The 20039-nt window shown below is 45.5% G+C and overlaps 1 protein-coding gene across 1 annotated transcript in view; it reads left to right on the plus strand.

Annotated features, from left to right (window-relative positions):
• The first annotated feature begins 503 nt into the window (after positions 1 to 503).
• Positions 504 to 20039, plus strand: part of VTA1 (vesicle trafficking 1) — a 270605-nt gene continuing 251069 nt past the window's right edge. Inside the window, exon 1 of the mRNA XM_040429478.1 lies at positions 504 to 690. Coding sequence (XP_040285412.1) covers positions 585 to 690 — 106 coding nt within the window. The 5' untranslated portion in view covers positions 504 to 584. The remainder of the gene's footprint in view (positions 691 to 20039) is intronic.

Below are 20039 nucleotides of genomic sequence, written 5' to 3' on the forward strand. Positions count from 1 at the left end.
ATACTGCACCACTCCCCCCAAAAATACAGCTCCATTAACTGAAAAAAGCCACCAGTGACAGGCACCCATTTCCTCCCACAGAATAAGATTAGGATGCCCGATTCTGTGGGTAACCTATGTAACTGTATGGCACCGTCACATTTGTGGAGGGGAAGGAGGGTTGTATCTAGCACAGGCGGGAAATTTCACCGGCCGACACCGCTGTGATGTGAACAGAGACAAAGGGACATTGTACAGTAGTTCCTGAGGTAAAAAGCGACGGGGGCGTCACACAGCTTTCTGCCATTTGCTTTGCGATAAAGTATCACAAAACCAGAAGCTGTAAACCTGCCACATCGTACAAGGAAACAATTATGCTGTCCCACTATACTGAGCCCGGAGGCTGCTGACAGACAGGAACGAGTTATTCCTATCCTATGGTTTCCCTCATCTGAGAGAAACTTCTGTCAGCTGCAGATACCGCCCGCCTTCCCGCCCGCGCCGTCACCCAGCGCCCTCCCACATGGGCGGAAGCGGAAGCACAGCTGTGTGCTCACTGAGTGTCTTCCTCCTGTCAGCTGCCCAGTGCCTATAGGTGCAGAGAAATGGCCGCTCAGCTGAACCCGATACCTCCCCAGTTCAAGTCCCTGCAGCATCACCTGAGGACAGCTCAGGAGCATGACAAGCGGGACCCGGTGGTGGCTTATTACTGTGAGTACCTGTCCAGTGTAATGTAGCCCGTGTGGTACTTCCAGGTCCTGTACAAGTCACATAGGATCAGGGCAGTCACTTCCATAGCTGTTATCAGATGCTACTTTGGAGCTAGGTTCATATATGTGTGATGGTTCCAGAAAAATCCAATATACGACCCACCACTTCAGTTTTTTTTCATTTTGTGTTCTTTTACCGGAACAGAAAAATGAAAAATTCGTCAAAGTTGTGAACGTAGCCTTGTATCTGCTGTGAATCATAATGATGCTGTGAATGTGGGTCAGAGGAGCGCGGAAACGTACTTCATGCGACAGCCACGTTTCCCGAGCACATCTGACCTGAACTTACAGCATTAGGCCTCCTGCACGCGAACGTGTGCGCCCCGTGGCCGTGCTGCGAACACCGACCGTGGGGCAGCCGCAGCAGATCGCGGACCCATTCACTTTAATGGATCCGCCCGTTCCGCAAAAAGATAGGTGCGCCTGCGCCGATTGAAGACAGGTACGGCGCAGGCGCGAGATTTCAAATTCTAACAGCGCCAGCAGAGAACGATTCCCTTCCCTGGCCCTGTCAATCAGCATGCCGAGGGGGCGTCATTACCATCGGAGGATGCGGCTGCTACCAGCAAGTGACAAGATGGTCAGTGGTTCATCCATGAAGATGTCTGTGAAGAATCCGTGTTTGGTCTTTGTGTCCGTTTTTTGCCCTCCGTGTTTCATCCGTATCCCATGAACACTGCTTAGCGGAAAATTAGTGTTTCTAGGAGATGCTCTGAAAAATCGGTTAAAACCACGAACCAAACTCAGATAGGATAAACCATGAGAAAGGTTCTGCCTCCAACCAGGTAGGGACAGGAAGAATAAATTTGACCCTCCTCCAGCCATCCTCAGTGTCTTTCTGGACCGACAGCCTAGAGAGTCTTTTTATCATTCAAACGCAAATACACATGGAGGATTCATGAAAAGGAAATTAACGTAAGTAATTCATTTTTCCCTTTCATCCTCCACGACGGCATTACCATGAGATATACCAGAAAAGTAATTTAGGGTGGGACAATAGCTTTGCAGAAGCTTCCTGCCGAATGCTAGGCCCTGACTAGAATTGATGTCAACCCTGTAATGTTTAATGAATGAATGGGGGCTAGACCATGTTCCTGCTTTGTAATTTTCTCGATCGATGCATCAGCTCTCTCTGCCCAAGAAGTGGAAATGGTACGTGTTGAATGAGCTTTAATTATTTTAGGGAGAACTTGTTGTAATACGCCATAGGCTTCAGATATCGTTGTTTTGATCCACCTGGCTAAGGAACCCTTTTTCGTACCCACATTCCAATACCCATAACTTTTTTAATTTTCCAATCACATAGCCATATGAAAGCTTATTTTTTGCAGGACAAGTTGCATTTTTTAATGGCACCATTTATTTTACCATGTTTTGTATTGGAAAACAGGAAAAAATTATTTGTAGGGGGAAAATTGAAAAAAATAAATAAAAATATTCCGCCGAGGTTGTTTGGGTTTTGATACCACAGCATTACATGACACCCTCATTCTGTGAGTCAATACGATTATGGCAATACCAAATTTGTACAGTTTTTATTTTGTTCTTTGCATTGCCATTTTTTGTTATAACTTTTTTTTATATTTATGTCTAGAGAGCTGTATGTGGCCTTGCTTTTTGTAGGACGAACTGTAGTCATTATTGGTACCATATATGGGGTACTTATAACTTTTTGATCACTGTCATTCAATTTTTTTGGAGGACAAATGGCTAATTTCTCATCGCAGCAGCCCGCTCCATACAAGCCCTTGCGCATAAGCCGTACATGTACGGCTTTCTGCATTAAGCAGTTAATAAATGACCCCCATTGTCTTTAATATGTGCATTAACACATCAGTGATTGTTCAGTAGACCGTGGGTCAATGGTGGTACATTATAGTCAGTGAAAATCGTGGACACAGCAAGGATCCTATCTGAGTTTGGTTCGTGGTTTTAACCGATTTTTCAGAGCATCTCCTAGAAACACTAATTTTCCGCTAAGCAGTGTTCATGGGATACGGATGAAACACGGAGGGCAAAAAACGGACACAAAGACCAAACACGGATTCTTCACAGACATCTTCATGGATGAACCACTGACCATCTTGTCACGGATGGTAGCAGCCGCATCCTCCGATGGTAATGACGCCCCCTCGGCATGCTGATTGACAGGGCCAGGGAAGGGAATCGTTCTCTGCTGGCGCTGTTAGAATTTGAAATCTCGCACCTGCGCTGTACCTGTCTTCAATCGGCGCAGGCGCACTGAGAGGCGGCCGCTCTCTCTACCGCTCCATCCTCAATGCGCCTGCGTCGATGACGTCATCAAGTACACCCGGAAGAGATTTATTATTAATAATCGTTGGTGGTATAGTGTTAATAACTGTCATTTTTATAAAATTATTTATTCCCATTTCGTTGGTGGTTTTTGTGGCAGCATGCTTATTATGTACATACTTACCTGATTCGAGCATCCAGCGATGTCATTACCATCGGAGGATGCGGCTGCTACCAGCAAGTAGCCGCCCTACTTGCTGGTAGCAAGGTAATTAGCATATTTAGCAAATTCTACTGAACCAAAATGATTAATTTGCTTATGTATCATGAGATCGCACTATAGGGATTATTAGTAAAGAAAAAACAAAAAACGGTTTAATGGGGTGACAGAAACCCTTTAAAAAAGGACTTGACGTAGAAGATGAGACTCAGGTCACAGTAGTGAGCCAGCACTACATATAAGAGAATACAGCACCACATACCTCTCACATCCAGTGACATCTTTTGGGGGACAAGGTGACTAAAAATGGCGAATTGCGCGTTTTTTTTTTTTTTTTTTCTGTTATGGCCTTCACCAGAGCGGAAATATTTTTTATTATTTTAATAGCTCACACTTTTTCGGATGTGTAATAATATGTTTATTTTTTATTGTTTGTAAATTTTATATGTAAAATTGGGAAAGGGGGCAATGTAGGGCTCTTTCACACCTGCGTTCTTTTCTTCCGGCATAGAGTTCCGTTGTCGGGGCTCTATGCCAGAAGAATCCTGATCAGTTTTATCCTAATGCATTCTGAATGGAGTGAAATCCGTTCAGGATGCATCAGGATGTCTTCAGTTCCGGAACGGAACGTTTTTTGGCCGGAGAAAATACCGCAGCATGCTGCGCTTTTTGCTCCGGCCAAAAATCCTGAAGACTTGCCGCAAGGCCGGATCCGGAATTAATGCCCATTGAAAGGCATTGATCCGGCCTTAAGCTAAACGTCGTTTCGGCGCATTGCCGGATCCGACGTTTAACTTTTTCTGAATGGTTACCATGGCTGCAAGGACGCTAAAGTCCTGGCAGCCATGGTAAAGTGTAGCGGGGAGCAGCATACTTACCGTCCGTGCGGCTCCCGGGGCGCTCCAGAGTGACGTCAGGGCGCCCCAAGCGCATGGATCACGTGATCGCATGGCACGTCATCCATGCGCATGGGGCGCTCTGACGTCATTCTGGAGCGCCCCGGGAGCCGCGCGGACTGTAAGTATACCGCTCCCCCGCTCCCCGCTCCTACTATGGCAACCAGGACTTTAATAGCGTCCTGGCTGCCATAGTAACACTGAAAGCATTTTGAAGACGTCTTCAAATGCTTTCAGTACACTTGCGTTTTTCCGGATCCGGCGGGCACCTCCGGCAAGTGGAGTACACGCCGGATCCGGACAACGCAAGTGTGAAAGAGGCCTAAAAACTTTTAGTATTTTGGTGTTTTTTTTAAACTTTTTATTTAATAGCCATTTCCCCCCTTAGGGGCTATAACCTGAATCTTTTCATCCCTTGTCCTATTCACCCCGATAAAGCTCTACCAGGGTGAATAGGACATCACACTCTTCCTGCTGCCCTGTGCATAGTACACTCAGCAGCAGGGAGATTACCATGGCAGTCAGGACTTCAGTAGCATCCTAGCTGCCATGGTAACCGATCGGAGCCCCCACAGTGTAATCTGCCACTGCCACCAATGGAGGGGAGGGGACCCTGTGGCCGCACTGCACCACCCCACCAATGATACTAATACTAGGGGGGCGCACTGCGCCACCAATGATAATGTAATTAAAGAGGACTTTTCGTTGGTCCAAAGAATATGAACTAAGTAGTGGGCTACATAGAGCGGGGCCCAGGGATCTAAGTGCACTTACTATTATTCCTGGGCGCCGCTCCGTTCGCCCGCTGTCGCCCCTGGTATTTTCAACATTCAGAGCAAGGAGGAGGAGACTCCAGTGTCTCTCCTTCTCCCTGACAGCAGCGCTGTCCAATCGCAGAGGAGAGCTCAGAGCCAGGGAGAAAAAAAACCTCCCTGGCTCTGAGCTGCGATTGGAAAGCGCTGCTGTCAGGGAGAAGGAGAGACACTGGCGTCTCCTCCTCCTTGCTCTGAATGTTGAAAATACCGGGGGCCACAGCAGGCGAACGGCGCGGCGTCCAGGAATAATAGTAAGTGCACTTAGATCCCTGGGCGCCGCTCTATGTAGCCTGTTCATATTTTTTGGACCCATGAAACTCATTTATACAAGTGTCGGCAGCAGTATCACAGATCCCGCACCCGGCCTCAATAACAGGGCATGCAATCCGCGGCAATTAACCCCTCAGATGTGGCACCTGAGGGGTTAATTGCCGCGTATCGCATGCCCTGTTATTGAGGTCTGGTCTGTGATACCGCTGCCATACTTGTATTAATATGTTTTACATTCATTGGTGGCGCAGTGGCCACAGCTCCTCCCCTCCTCCTCCCTGCTATCTCCCCATTGGTGGCAGTGGCGGCCGCGTCACAGTGGGGAGGGAGGGACTCCCTCCTTCTCCACTGTGCTAGTGAAGAGAACATGGCATGTGCCATGTTCTTTAACTGATACTAGGCTGCGCAGCAGCACGGCGGTCCAGTCGCAAATGGCCACAAGACTAAAAAGTCTTGTCGCCATCTGCAAATTTTAAGGCGCATTGGCGACCGTTTTGGTCGCCATCTGGAGCCTTGGCGATGTGTGAAAATTTTCATGCATGGTTGCTAGGAGATAATGTTAGTAAATTGATAAGTCAATTTACTGTATTATTTTCCCTTATAACTTGGTTATAAAGGAAAATAATAGCATTCTTAATACAAAATGCTTACTAAAATGTTGCTTGAGGGGTTAAAAAAATAAATTAAATTAAATTAACTCACCCCATCCACTTGTTCGCGCTGCCGGCATCGTCGTCTTTCTTTCTTCTTTCAGGACCTGCAAAGGGACCTTTGATGACGCAATTGCACTCACCATGTGGTGAGCGCGGTGACGTCAGAGCAGCTCCTGCTGAATGAAGATTTCCACGTGGTGAGTGTGATTGCGTCATCAAAGGTCCTTTTGCAGGTCCTGAAAGAAGAAGAAAGAAGACAATGCCGGCAGCGCGTACAAGTGGATGTGGTGAGTTAATTATTATTTTTTTTAACCCCTCAAGCAACATTTTAGTAAGCATTCTGTATTAAGAATGCTATTATTTTTCCTTTATAACCATATTATAAGGGAAAATAATAAAATGAATAGAACACCTAACCCAAACCCGAACTTCAGTGAAGAAGTCTGGGTTTGGGTCTGGGTACCACATTCAGTTTTTTCTTGCGCGCATGCAAAACGCATTGCACTCGTGCGAAAAAAAACTGAACATCGGAACACAATCGCAGTCAAAACTGACTGCAATTGCGTGCCTTCCCGCACTTTTTTCCAGCAATGCACACGCGACGCATCCGGAGCAAATCTGGGACGCCTGTGTGAAAGAGGCCTATGTAATTCAGTTTTCACGCTGTTCATGGTGGAAAGCCATACATACTTCTTATCTGAAATTCACTCTCCGTACGTACGGGCTGGATCATGTAATGCATGCGTAGAGCATGAGTTCAGCCAACCATGTGTTGTTCCACATGTGCCTGTATGTAGCTACAGTCATTATGATGAATTGAACACATACTGCGCATGTGCCCGATTTGATAGCAAATCAGCCCATAAAAAACAAATGGGGGGAGAAGTTTGCTATGCTGCATGCTGGGAAATGTAATTTTAAGTATCATGATGAAAGTCCCTACGTGTGCCATTTTTCCTGAGTGTGAGAGGAGAAGCTGATAAAACGTGCTTCAACTTAATGACTGATGTATAAGATCAGTATTGTTTTTTGATTTGTGCTTTTATGAAACCCTTTCAAGCCTCCCTTCATGATGCAAATAAATTGCAAATTGAAAATAAAATTACTGAAAATACTTAAATATTACTTTATTATAAATATATTCCCAACTAACTTTATTTAGTTATAATCAGTAAGGCTTGATTTAATTCATAGTTTTCTACATAAAGACTAATTCTTGCTGGAATAACTTATAATATGCAAGAAGATGAAGATTTTTAGAATAACAACTTTTCATATTAGTTTTATTAGGTTGATTCTGCATTCATAGGTTTGTAGAAGTTAGTATTAAGGTATTTTTCTCAACTCTGTTCATGTTATAACATTTTTGCTGTGAAGAAGAGGCATGTGATCTCTGCTGAGTCAAATTCAGTTTTGAGAACTGCAAAAGTAAACCAAGCATCTGTGATAATATCCTGTAGGCAGAGAAACTGCCCAATAATCTTACAAAAACCTCTGGAAGAGCATGACATTGTGAATGGATTAATGGAATTTATTTACCAAAAAAAATACACATATAGAAACATAGAATGTGTCGGCAGATAAGAACCATTTGGCCCATCTAGTCTGCCCAATATACTGAATACTATAAATAGCCCCTGGCCCTATCTTATATGAAGGATGGTCTTATGCCTATCCCATGCATGCTTAAACTCCTTCACTGTATTTGTAGCTACCACTTCTGCAGGAAGACTATTCCATGCATCCACTACTCTCTCAGTAAAGTAATACTTCCTAATATTACTTTTAAACCTTTGCCCCTCTAATTTAAAACTATGTCCTCTTGTAGCAGTTTTTCTTCTTTTAAATATTCTCTCCTCTTTTACCTTGTTGATTCCCTTTATGTATTTAAAAGTTTCTATCATATCCCCTCTGTCTCGTCTTTCTTCCAAGCTATACATGTTAAGGTCCTTTAATATTTCCTGGTAAGTTTTATCCTGCAATCCATGTACTAGTTTAGTAGCTCTTCTCAGAACTCTCTCCAAAGTATCAATATCCTTCTGGAGATATGGTCTCCAGTACTGAGCACAATACTCCAAATGAGGTCTCACTAGTGCGCTGTAGAGCGGCATGAGCACCTCCCTCTTTCTACTGGTAATGCCTCTCCCTATACACCCAAGCATGCTGCTAGCATTTCCTGCTGCTCTATGACATTGTCTGCCTACCTTTAAGTCTTCTGAAATAATGACCCCTAAATCCCTTTCCTCAGATACTGAGGTTAGGACTGTATCACTGATTTTATATTCTGCTCTTGAATTTTTACGCCCCAGGTGCATTATTTTGCACTTATCAACATTAAATTTTAGTTGCCAGATTTTTGACCATTCCTCTAGTTTTCCTAAATCCTTTTCCATTTGGTGTATCCCTCCGGGAACATCAACCCTGTTACAAATCTTTGTGTCATCAGCAAAAAGACACACCTTACCATCGAGGCCTTCTGCAATTTTGCTGATAAAGATATTAAACAATATGGGTCCCAGAACAGATCCCTGAGGTACCCCACTAGTAACAAGACCATGGTCTGAATATACTCCATTGACTACAACCCTCTGTTGTCTGTCCCTCAGCCACTGCCTAATCCATTCAACAATATGGGAGTCCACATACACAGCCTTATTCTACATAATAAAAAAACGAATCTTTATTTCATGATGTAATAACCTTTGGATGGTAATAAATTTTCCTCAAAAAGCATTTTATATAATAAAAACCTGATTTTAAATAATAAAAATCTGATTTAAATAAATTAAAATCTGATTTTTGTATTTAGAAAAATAAATAAAAATCATTGATTTTTATCCACCCTGGTTATAATGGCTCGTTTTGTCTGGGGAGCAATCATTAGGAGAAACAAAATGGCTGCTGTCCTATTAGTACACACAAAACCTGTCCCAATCACACAGGAGGACAAGTTACTTCACAACATTGAGGTAAAGATCATGAGGAGACATGAAGTACAGAGAGGAGGTGGGGATGTGGATAATGAGCAGCAGCTCTTGTATGCAGTCTCCATTACCACAACCCCACATTACCACAGTCTGTCCTGCCAGTCCGTTCTGTAATTTATGTCTCCTCATGAACTCCATTCCTACAGAGATTCAGCTGAAGATCCTATCATCTGTATTCAGGATCATAATCCCTGACAAGTAGGAGAGGAGGATGAGGCAGCTCTTTACCTCAGTGTCCTGAAGTAACTTGTCCTCCTGTGTGATTAGGACAGGTTCTGTGTGTACTAATAGGATGGCGGCCATTTTATTTCTACTAATCATTGCTCCCTAGACAAAACGAGCCATTATAAGTAATGAAAAGTATTTAGGAATATACACTGCTCAAAAAAATAAAGGGAACACTTAAACAACACAATGTAACTCCAAGTCAATCACACTTCTGTGAAATCAAACTGTCCACTTAGGAAGCAACACTGAGTGACAATCAATTTCACATGCTGTTGTGCAAATGGGATAGACAACAGGTGGAAATTATAGGCAATTAGCAAGACACCCCCAATAAAGGAGTGGTTCTGCAGGTGGTGACCACAGATCACTTCTCAGTTCCTATGCTTCCTGGCTGATGTTTTGGTCACTTTTGAATGCTGGCTGTGTTTTCACTCTAGTGGTAGCATGAGACGCAGTCTACAACCCACACAAGTGGCTCAGGTAGTGCAGCTTATCCAGGATGGCACATCAATGCGAGCTGTGGCAAGAAGGTTTGCTGTGTCTGTCAGCGTAGTGTCCAGAGCATGGAGGCGCTACCATGAGACAGGCCAGTACATCAGGAGACGTGGAGGAGGCCGTAGGAGGGCAACAACCCAGCAGCAGGACCGCTACCTCCGCCTTTGTGCAAGGAGGAACAGGAGGAGCACTGCCAGAGCCCTGCAAATTGACCTCCAGCAGGCCACAAATGTGCATGTGTCTGCTCAAACGGTCAGAAACAGACTCCATGAGGGTGATATGAGGGCCCGACGTCCACAGGTGGGGGTTGTGCTTACAGCCCAACACCGTGCAGGACGTTTGGCATTTTCCAGAGAACACCAATATTGGCAAATTCGCCACTGGCGCCCTGTGCTCTTCACAGATGAAAGCAGGTTCACACTGAGCACATGTGACAGACGTGACAGAGTCTTGAGACGCCGTGGAGAACGTTCTGCTGCCTGCAACATCCTCCAGCATGACCGGTTTGGCATTGGGTCAGTAATGGTGTGGGGTGGCATTTCTTTGGAGGGCCGCACAGCCCTCCATGTGCTCGCCAGAGGTAGCCTGACTGCCATTAGGTACTGAGATGAGATCCTCGGACCCCTTGTGAGACCATATGCTGGTGCGGTTGGCCCTGGGTTCCTCCTAATGCAAGACAATGCTAGACCTCATGTGGCTGGAGTGTGTCAGCAGTTCCTGCAAGACGAAGGCATTGATGCTATGGACTGGCCCGCGCGTTCCCCAGACCTGAATCCAATTGAGCACATCTGGGACATCATGTCTCGCTCTATCCATCAACGTCACGTTGCACCACAGACTGTCCAGGAGTTGGCAGATGCTTTAGTCCAGGTCTGGGAGGAGATCCCTCAGGAGACCGTCCGCCACCTCATCAGGAGCATGCACAGGCGTTGTAGGGAGGTCATACAGGCACGTGGAGGCCACACACACTACTGAGCCTCATTTTGACTTGTTTTAAGGACATTACATCAAAGTTGGATCAGCCTGTAGTGTGTTTTTCCACTTTCATTTTGAGGGTGAATCCAGACCTCCATGGGTTGAAAAATTTGATTTCCATTTTTTTTATTTTTGTGTGATTTTGTTGTCAGCACATTCAACTATGTAAAGAACAAAGTATTTCAGAAGAATATTTAATTAATTCAGATCTAGGATGTGTTATTTTTGCGTTCCCTTTATTTTTTTGAGCAGTGTATTTATAATAAAGTAATATTTAAGTATTTATATTTTCTTAATTCCCAGACAACCCCTTTTAAGGTTTAATATGTCTTTGCATGTGGATTTCTTGATACCCATAGAAGTGGCCTGTGCAAGCACTACAGCCCCTTAAAGGGGTTATCCGAGTTATGAAAAAAAAATATAGCACTGTAAATCTGATGGGAAGCAATATATAACTAAGCTAAGCAAGTTTTAGGCAAAAAAAGGGAGTGAATGCAAGTCTGCCTGCTGGGAGACTCAGGAGCATGTTGTATTTGTAGGACTACAAATCCCAGCTGTACAATGACACTGCTGATACACACAGGATCTTCCCCCTACCTGTTCTTGTGCAATGCTCTGAAGAACTCCTCTGTCAGCTCCTGTGCCCAGTATTTGTCTCCTCACTGCCTGCAGCTACTCAGTAAAGCCTTCAGCCCTGAGTCTGTGCAGCTGAAGGGGTTAATGTTTTTCCTTAAGAATCCAGGTAGAGAGCAATAAGCAGCAGCCGGCAGTGCAAGGGGACGTGGCCAGCACAGTGACATCTCATGTACAGACACAGATCTGTTCTCTCAGGCTTGTGCACAAAACATCAGAGCAGGGAGAGAAGCTGACATCACAGGTCATGTGACCTTCAGTGAAATCCGAGAAAGGAGCAACTGGAGATAGTTATTGAATTGTAAAGTCCTTACATTTGCCTAGTTAGAAACATACAAATATAAAAGAAATAACTCAGACAACCCCTTTTAAAGGTTTTTTCCGAGACTTTTATACTGATGAGCTGTCCTTTGGATAGATCAGTGTCTGATCGGTGGGGGTCCAACACCCGGGATCCCCACCAATCAGCTTTTGAGGAGGCACCAGTACTCGCAGCTTAGCCTAGGCGCAGCTTAGCCCCATTGAAGTGAATGGGGCTGAGCTGCGATACCAAGCACAGTTGATATACTATGTATGGTGCTGTGCTTGTTGAGCTAAGAGAAGACTACTACGAGCTCTGGCGAGCTCAAACAGCTGATCGGCGGGAGTTCCGGTTGTCGAACCCCCACGATCAGATAAGGTTCGGAAAACCCTTTTGTTTTACTTCAAGTTGTTTACATGCACGCCATCTACGTGTCACAATGAAGGGGGAGGGGAGGAACACCAGAATGAGAACAGAAGGAAAATGACCCGAAACTAGGAAAGGAAAAGGTCACCACCTAGGAAACCCTAAACCTAGCCCTGTCAGTATGAATAGACCCTGATGGTGGGAATATTCATACACCGTATACCTAGGACCTAGAAACCCTGAAAATTCCTAGGCGTAGTGACAGGGTCTGAGACCACTGGTTCCTTCCCAAATGAATGAACCAGCGTCTCCCTGAGGCCTAGGAAACAATGCGCAAAAGAGGAAAACAAAATACAAAGGGGAGAACACTTATCTTCAATAGAAAATGGATGAACAGGAACTCAGAAGAGGACAACACACCAGCTCTTCCAACTCCATGTAGATAATATCAACCGCATGGTAAAAAGTGCGAGTCCAGACTAAATAGAGGAACAGTAATGACCACAAGCTACACCTGAAACAAGAGGTGTGGTCATACCAACAACAACAATGCAAAGTGAAAACCGCGAGGCTGTCAGATAACCTCACGTGATGCATGTCTCTCAGATCTTCTAACCTCTGTCACGGAAGGGATCATGACACTACGTAGCAGCAGCGGTCCATGCTAATGTAGCCTCTTAACATTCTTGTGAATGGGACAAAGTTGTAATGCACTGAACAACCACTACTAAGTAGTCTGTGTGCAGGTAAAGCTGCCGAAGTATAGGGAGCAGCACGTTACGCTCACTCTGTGGTTGACATAGAATAAAGCGATCCGAAAATGATGGTTATAGAAGACTCTTTTAAGCTACAAGGTGCTTTCCACAAGAAAACCGTCCGGATCTCCAGCAAAGGCTGCTCAGCAAACTACCATATTTTTCACTTTATAAGACTCACCCGATGATAAGACGCACCCCATATTTTAGACGAGAAAAAGAAGACCTCATATCAGATCCTCACATCAGACCCCCATAAATATCAGGAATCACATCAGACCCCCATATCAGCCCTCCATGTCAGTACCCCATCGGCCCTCCATGTCAGACCCCCATCAGACCTCAGATCAGCTCTTTTCTTTCAGACCCCCATTAGACTAAAATAAAAAAACGTCTCTTGTCTCTCGTGCGCCTCGGCTCCACTTCGGGTCCGGCGTCGCGCTTCCCTTTATTCTCCGGCCTGCGCTTCACTGTTACCTGACTGCATGCAGTGTCAGGTCATAGTGTACACACAACGTCCAGACACTTGCAGCGCTTCTTCCCCGCTCCCGGCACCTAATTCATACTAGTGAGCGCTTCCATAAAGGAAGCGCTCACTAGTATTCGCTTTTTAAAACGCATGGGCATTTTCATCCTACTTTTGGAGGAAAAAAGGTGTGTCTTACAAAGAAAAAAATACAGTCTTATGCATGGGGCTAGTTCTGATGAAAGGGGTCGATGATGTGTACAGTGGTGCGCTGGGATGGGGCGTGTGACTGCTGCTGCCAATCGCCGTTTTCAGTGATAGACTGCTGTGGACAGTGATTGGCTGCAGTGGTCATGTGCTGTATCCACGTACGTCACCAATGCCGCAGCAGAACCATATGGGTATATGCACACATTCAGGATTTATGTGCAGAGAATCCACACTGAAATCCGCAGGTGTTCGCAGTGAAATCAGTGCGGACAATCCGCCCCAATTGGTGCTGTTTTTCCACATGCGGATTTTACTAAGTGAAAAGAGAAAATCCGGTCATAAAATATAAAATAAATTGACATGCTGCGGAATTTAAAATCTGCACCACAGGTCAAAAGCGCATGGAAATAATCTGCATTGTGTACATGAAAATTCTCATAGAATACAATGTGCATGACCTATGGTGCAGATTTTCCGCACTCAAATCCGCACGTAATCCTGATGGTGTGCATTTAGTCTATTAGTGCTGCAGAGAACAGCACTGGAGAAAGAAACCGAAGATTAAAACATAGCAGATTGACAACAGAAAAAAACTAACGGGTCCATCTAGTCTGCCCTTATATTATTTCTGATTTATCTTGGGACAGACATGTTTTCCCAGGCAGGTCAGTTTGACCAACCCTTATTTCCTGGTAAGGTTGATCATGCTAACATATCTGCGGTTGTAACCCCCCTGCTCTCTGCGCACTCTCCCTCTCCTTCATTGACAGGGCTAGTCATCAAGCATAAGGGCAGAAGCAGCAGATAAAATGATACTTCATATATTTGTGACACTCAGCTGTGGTTTTAAACTTTGCCTTTAGGGTGCATTTACACGACCGTAAGTGTTTTGTGGTCCGCAAATTGCGGATCCGCAAAACACGGATACCGGCCGTGTGCGTTCCACATTTTGCAGACCGCACATGACCGGCGCTATATAGAGTGCCTATTATTGTCCGCAACTTTTGCGGCCCCCTTGAAATGAATGGGTCCGCACCCGTTCCGCAAAATTGCGGAACTGATGCGGATGCATTTATATGGTCGTGTGAATGCACCCTTACACTGAGAAACAGATCTTGAACTAGATATGGGGAATGTTATGTATATGTACAGTATGAGTATCAGGAAAGAAGTAAAAGTCATCCTAGAGCTGTGTGGACATGGGGATGCAGATAGCACACGGTGTGCTGTCTGCATTTTTTGCGGACCCGTTGAAATGAATGGGTTTGCATCCTATCCGAAAAAAACTAAAACGGAACGGACATGGAAACAATACATTCGTGTGAATGTAGCCTAAACCTGAGACCTTCTGTATGGAAGGCAGAACACCTACCTCCATGTTATACAGTGTTGAAAATAATGGTTTTCTATGCTTAGAAAGCTAATGCATATTGCTTGTTTGTTCATAGGCATATATAGACCAGTAATATGTATATCTAAGGGCTCATTCACACGGCCGTAGGTGGGTCGTTCCGTGCATTGGGGACTGCAATTTGCGGTCCCCAATGCACGGACAACCTCTGTACGGCCGCCGGGATGAATCCAGACCCATTCAACTTGAATGGGTCTGCATTCGTCCGTTTTGCAAAAAGATAGAGCAAGTTCTATCTTTTTGCGGAACGGAAGTACGTAACAGAACCCCACGGAAGACCTCCGTAGTGTTCCGTTCCGCCTCTCTCTGGATTTGCGGACCCATTGAAATTAATGGGTCCGCATCCGTGATGCAGAATACACACGGAACGGTGCCTGTGTATTGCGGATTGCAAATGCGGGCCGCAATACTGCAACAGAGGGGCAACGGTCGTGTGAACGAGCCCTTAGTAAAGAAAACCACTATTCTCATGGTATTTGCATATGAATAAAATGCAGATATCTCTGCAGCTGTTTAACTTACAGATAAAAGAAAGGTATAATTTTAATTAGTATGATTTACCTGGTTTATTAGGGTTAATCTTGCTGACAGAGGCTCTTTGTCTCTCCTGATAGCTTTTTATGCTTCAGACCCTCTACCATTTTTGCAGTTCTTCTCCCCAAGTGTACTTATTTTACATTTAGAAACATTGAACTCCAGTTTCCGTTGTTTGGACCATTTGTCCAGAGAAGCTAAATCTTTTCCCATGTTACTAGTCACTCCAAGAATGTTAACCTTATTGATACTTTGCCTACCAAACCTTCTTCTTTGTCATTTACAAAAATATGAGAAAGTATGGGACTTGGGACATTCCCATGAGGTACACCACTTGTAACATATCTCTCAGAATGCACACCATTAACAACACTCTGATGTCTATTTATCAGCCCACTGTCATTCAGCTCACTATGTGGCACTGTTTCAAAGGCTTTGATGAAATCCAGGTAGGCAGTACCTATGGCACTACCCTCATCAAACACTTTTGGGACATAGTCAAAGAAATCAATAAGATTAGTATGACACTAGACATTAAGCCTGTTACAATAACGGGCGCTAGAACTGTAGTGCATAAACATTAGTAGAAACAGTCTATATTAAATGGCAAGAGAACTTGACCACACTGACTGGTGGCCAAGACTAGTGGCTGTGACTGAGATTGCTAGCTGTGGTTTGTGGCTGAGACTGCTGGCACTGAGTGCCAGCTGCGGCAGATGGCTGAGACTGCTGGCACTGACTGGTGGCTATGGCTGAGACTGCTGGCTGCGGCTGAGACTGCTGGCACTGACTGACTGGTGGCTGAGACTGCTGGCACTGACTGACTGGTGGCTGTGGCTGGTGGTTGAGATGGCTGGCCCTGACTGGTGGCTGCCACTGTGACTGGTGGATGTGGCTGTACGACTGGCACTGACTGCTGGTGCTGAGACTTCTGGTAGTGACTGTTAGGTCAGGCTGCTGACAGGGGCTCCTCTCTATATGTCTGATAGTGCTGGGACTGACGAACAGAAATGGTGGCGCTCAGACCTGCTTGCCGGTGTGCAGGCGGCATGTGGAGCGCTGTGTCCTCATTGGTCTGCGCGCTGGTGTGAGCGGTGCGGGGGGCGTGTTATTATTAGGGTTATTCCTGCAGTATAGAAATCTTTTGGCTAGAGGTAGCATTTTTTATGAGACCAAAAAAATGGCTGTTCTGGCACTTACAATGTTCACCTGGCAGAGTAGATAATTAATTAGATTTCTTTTTTTTTTATAGAGCAGGTTGTAATGATACCTAATAAGCGCTCGGGTGTCCGCTCGTGCGCTCCGTTTGAAGGGGCTCACGAGCGGCCCGAACGCATCCGTCTGGCCCCAATGCATTCTCAGTGGAGGCGGATCCACTGAGAATGCATCCGCCTGCCAGCGCTCCGGCAGCGATCCGTCCAGACTTATAATGGAAGTCAATGGGGACGGATCCGCTTGAAGATGACACCATATGGCTCAATCTTCAAGCGGATCCGTTCCCCATTGACTTACAATGTAAAGTCTGAACGGATCCGCTCAGGCTACTTTCATACTTAGAAAATTTTCTAAGTTTTAATGCAGACGGATCCGTTCTGAACGGATGCGAACGTCTGCATTATCGGAGCGGATCCGTCTGATGAAACATCAGACGGATCCGCTCCGAACGCTAGTGTGAAAGTAGCCTAAGGCCTCATGCACACGACCGTTGTGTGCATCCGTGGCCGTTGTGCCGTTTTCCGTTTTTTTTCGCGGACCCATTGACTTTCAATGGGTCCGTGGAAAAAACGGAAAATGCACCGTTTGGCAGCCGCATCCGTGAGCCGTGTTTCCTGGCCGTGAAAAAAATATGACCTGTCCTATTTTTTTCACGGCCAACGGTTCACGGACCCATTCAAGTCAATGGGTCCGTGAAAGAACACGGATGCACACAAGATTGGCATCCGTGTCTGTGATCCGTGGCCGTAGGTTAGTTTTTATCCAGACGGATCCGAAGATCCGTCTGCATAAAAGCTTTTTCAAAGCTGAGTTTTCACTTCGTGAAAACTCAGAACCGACAGTATATTCTAACACAGAAGCGTTCCCATGGTGATGGGGACGCTTCTAGTTAGAATACACTACAAACTGTGTACAAGACTGCCCCCTGCTGCCTGGCAGCACCCGATCTCTTACAGGGGGCCGTGATCAGCACAATTAACCCCTTCAGGTGCGGCACCTGAAGGGGTTAATTGTGCTGATCACGGCCCCCTGTAAGAGATCAGGGCTGCCAGGCAGCAGGGGGCAGACCCTCCCCCCCCCTCCCCAGTTTGAATATCATTGGTGGCCAGTGCGGCCCCCCCCCCTCCCTCTATTGTAATAATTCGTTGGTGGCACAGTGTGCGCCCCCCCCCTCCCTCCCGCTATTGTAATAATTCGTTGGTGGCACAGTGCGCCCCCCCCATCGGCCCCCCCTCCCTCTATAGCATTAACAACATTGGTGGCCAGTGTGCGGCCTCCCATCTCTCCCCCCCCCCCCCCATCATTGGTGGCAGCGGAGTTCCGATCGGAGTCCCAGTTTAATCGCTGGGGCTCCGATCGGTAACCATGGCAACCGGGACGCTACTACACTCCTGGTTGCCATGGTTACTTAGCAATAGTACAATAGTAGAAGATTCATACTTACCTGCTCCAGGCTGCTGCTGCGATGTTCGTGTCCGGCCGGGAGCTCCACCTACTGGTAAGTGACAGGTCTGTGCGGCGCATTGCTAAATGAACTGTCACTTACTAGTAGGAGGAGCTCCCGGCCGGACACGAACATCGCAGCTCCCAAGCTCCCAGGTAAAGTATGAATCTTTTACTATTGTACTATTGCTAGTAACCCGCTGCCACCAATGATCGGGGGGGGGGGGGGGGGAAAGATGGGAGGCCGCACACTGGCCACCAATGTTGTTAATGCTATAGAGGGAGGGGGGGCCAATGGGGGGCGCACACTGTGCCACCAACGAATTATTACAATAGAGGGAGGAAGGGGGGGGGGGGCGCACACTGTGCCACCAACGATTTATTACAATAGAGGGAGGAAGGGGGGGGCACACTGTGCCACCAACGAATCATTACAATAGAGGGAGGAGGGGGGGGGGGGGCCCGCACTGGCCACCAATGATATTATGCTGCTAGGCAGCAGGGGGCAGTCATGTACACAGTTTGTAGTATATTCTAACTAGAAGCGTCCCCATCACCTTGGGAACGCCTCTGTGTTAGAATATACTGTCGGAAATGAGGTTTCACGATCTCACTCATATCCGACAGTATATTCTAACATAGAGGCGTTCCCATGGTGATGGGGACGCTTCAAGTTAAAATATACCATCGGATTGGAGAAAACTCTGATCTGATGGTATAAAAGGGACTCCAGACTTTACATTGAAAGTCAATGGGGGACGGATCCGTTTGAAATGGCACCATATTGTGTCAACGTCAAACGGATCCGTCCCCATTGACTTGCATTGTAATTCAGGACGGATCCGTTTGGCTCCGCACGGCCAGGCGGACACCAAAACGACATTTTTTTCATGTCCGTGGATCCTCCAAAAATCAAGGAAGACCCACGGACGAAAAAACGGTCACGGATCACGGGAAAACGGAACCCCGTTTTGCGGACCGCAAAAAAATACGGTCGTGTGCATGAGGCCTTAGTCGCACAATAATTTTATTTATTTTTTAAATCATGTTTCCATTTTCTGAAAGCCATGTTTTTTTTTATTTTTTAGGCGATTGTCTTTGGTAGGGTCTCATTTTTTGCTGGAAGAGATGGTTTGATTGGTACCATTTTGGGGCACATAAGAATTTTTGATCGCTTGGTATTACACGTTTTGTGATGTAAGGTGATAAAAAATTGCTTTTTGTCACATTTTTTATATTTTTTATTTTTATGGCGTTCACCATATGGGTTGGATCACATACTATTTTTATAGAACAAGTTGTTACGGACACAACATTGCCTAGAATGTGCATTTTTTTTAAATTTTATTTTACACAATAAAAGCATTAAAAAAATAAAAATCATGTTTTTGTGTTTTCATTTTCTGAAAGCCACATTTATTTTTTATTTTTGGGGCGATTGTTTTCGGTAGGATCTCATTATTTGCAGGATGAGATGATGGTTTGATCGGTACCATTATAGGGCAAATATGACTTTTTGATTGCTTGGTATTACACTTTTTGTGATGTAAGGTGATAAAAAATGGATTTTTTTGGCAATTATTATTATTTTTTTTTATGGTGTTCACCAGATGGGTTGGATCACATGCTATTTTTATAGAGCAGGTCGTTACAGACATGACGATACCTAATATGTGCATTTTTTTTTACTTTATTTTATTCAATAAAATAGGGCTGCACCGATTAATCGACGTTATCGATAATATTTGATAACGGGATTGGTTGTGAACGAATCCCGTTATCGAAAAATCGGCCGATTCGTTGCTATGCGGGCGGTCAGGCGCTATGCCTGTGGGTCCTTTAATTTTAGATCACCGCATCTTTATTACCTTACAATAAATCTCCAGTAACAGGCAGAACGGGCGGCGGCGTGACGTCACTTACTCACGTGACGCGCCTGCTCCGCCTACTTCATTCATAAAGTAGGCGGAGCAGGCGCGTCACATGAGTAAGTGACGTTACGCCGCCTCCCGCTCTGCCTGTTACTGGAGCTTCATTGTAATGTAAAAGAATATGCGGTGATTTAAAGTAAAAGTTACTGCCGGTTAAGGAATACTGCTGTGAGCGGCGGGGCCAGGGCTGTTATTGGGAGGGGGATCTGTATATGGCACTGTTATGGAGGGGA

This window comes from Bufo bufo, chromosome 4 (assembly GCF_905171765.1).
Source record: "Bufo bufo chromosome 4, aBufBuf1.1, whole genome shotgun sequence".
NCBI classification, from domain to species: Eukaryota; Metazoa; Chordata; class Amphibia; order Anura; family Bufonidae; genus Bufo; species Bufo bufo.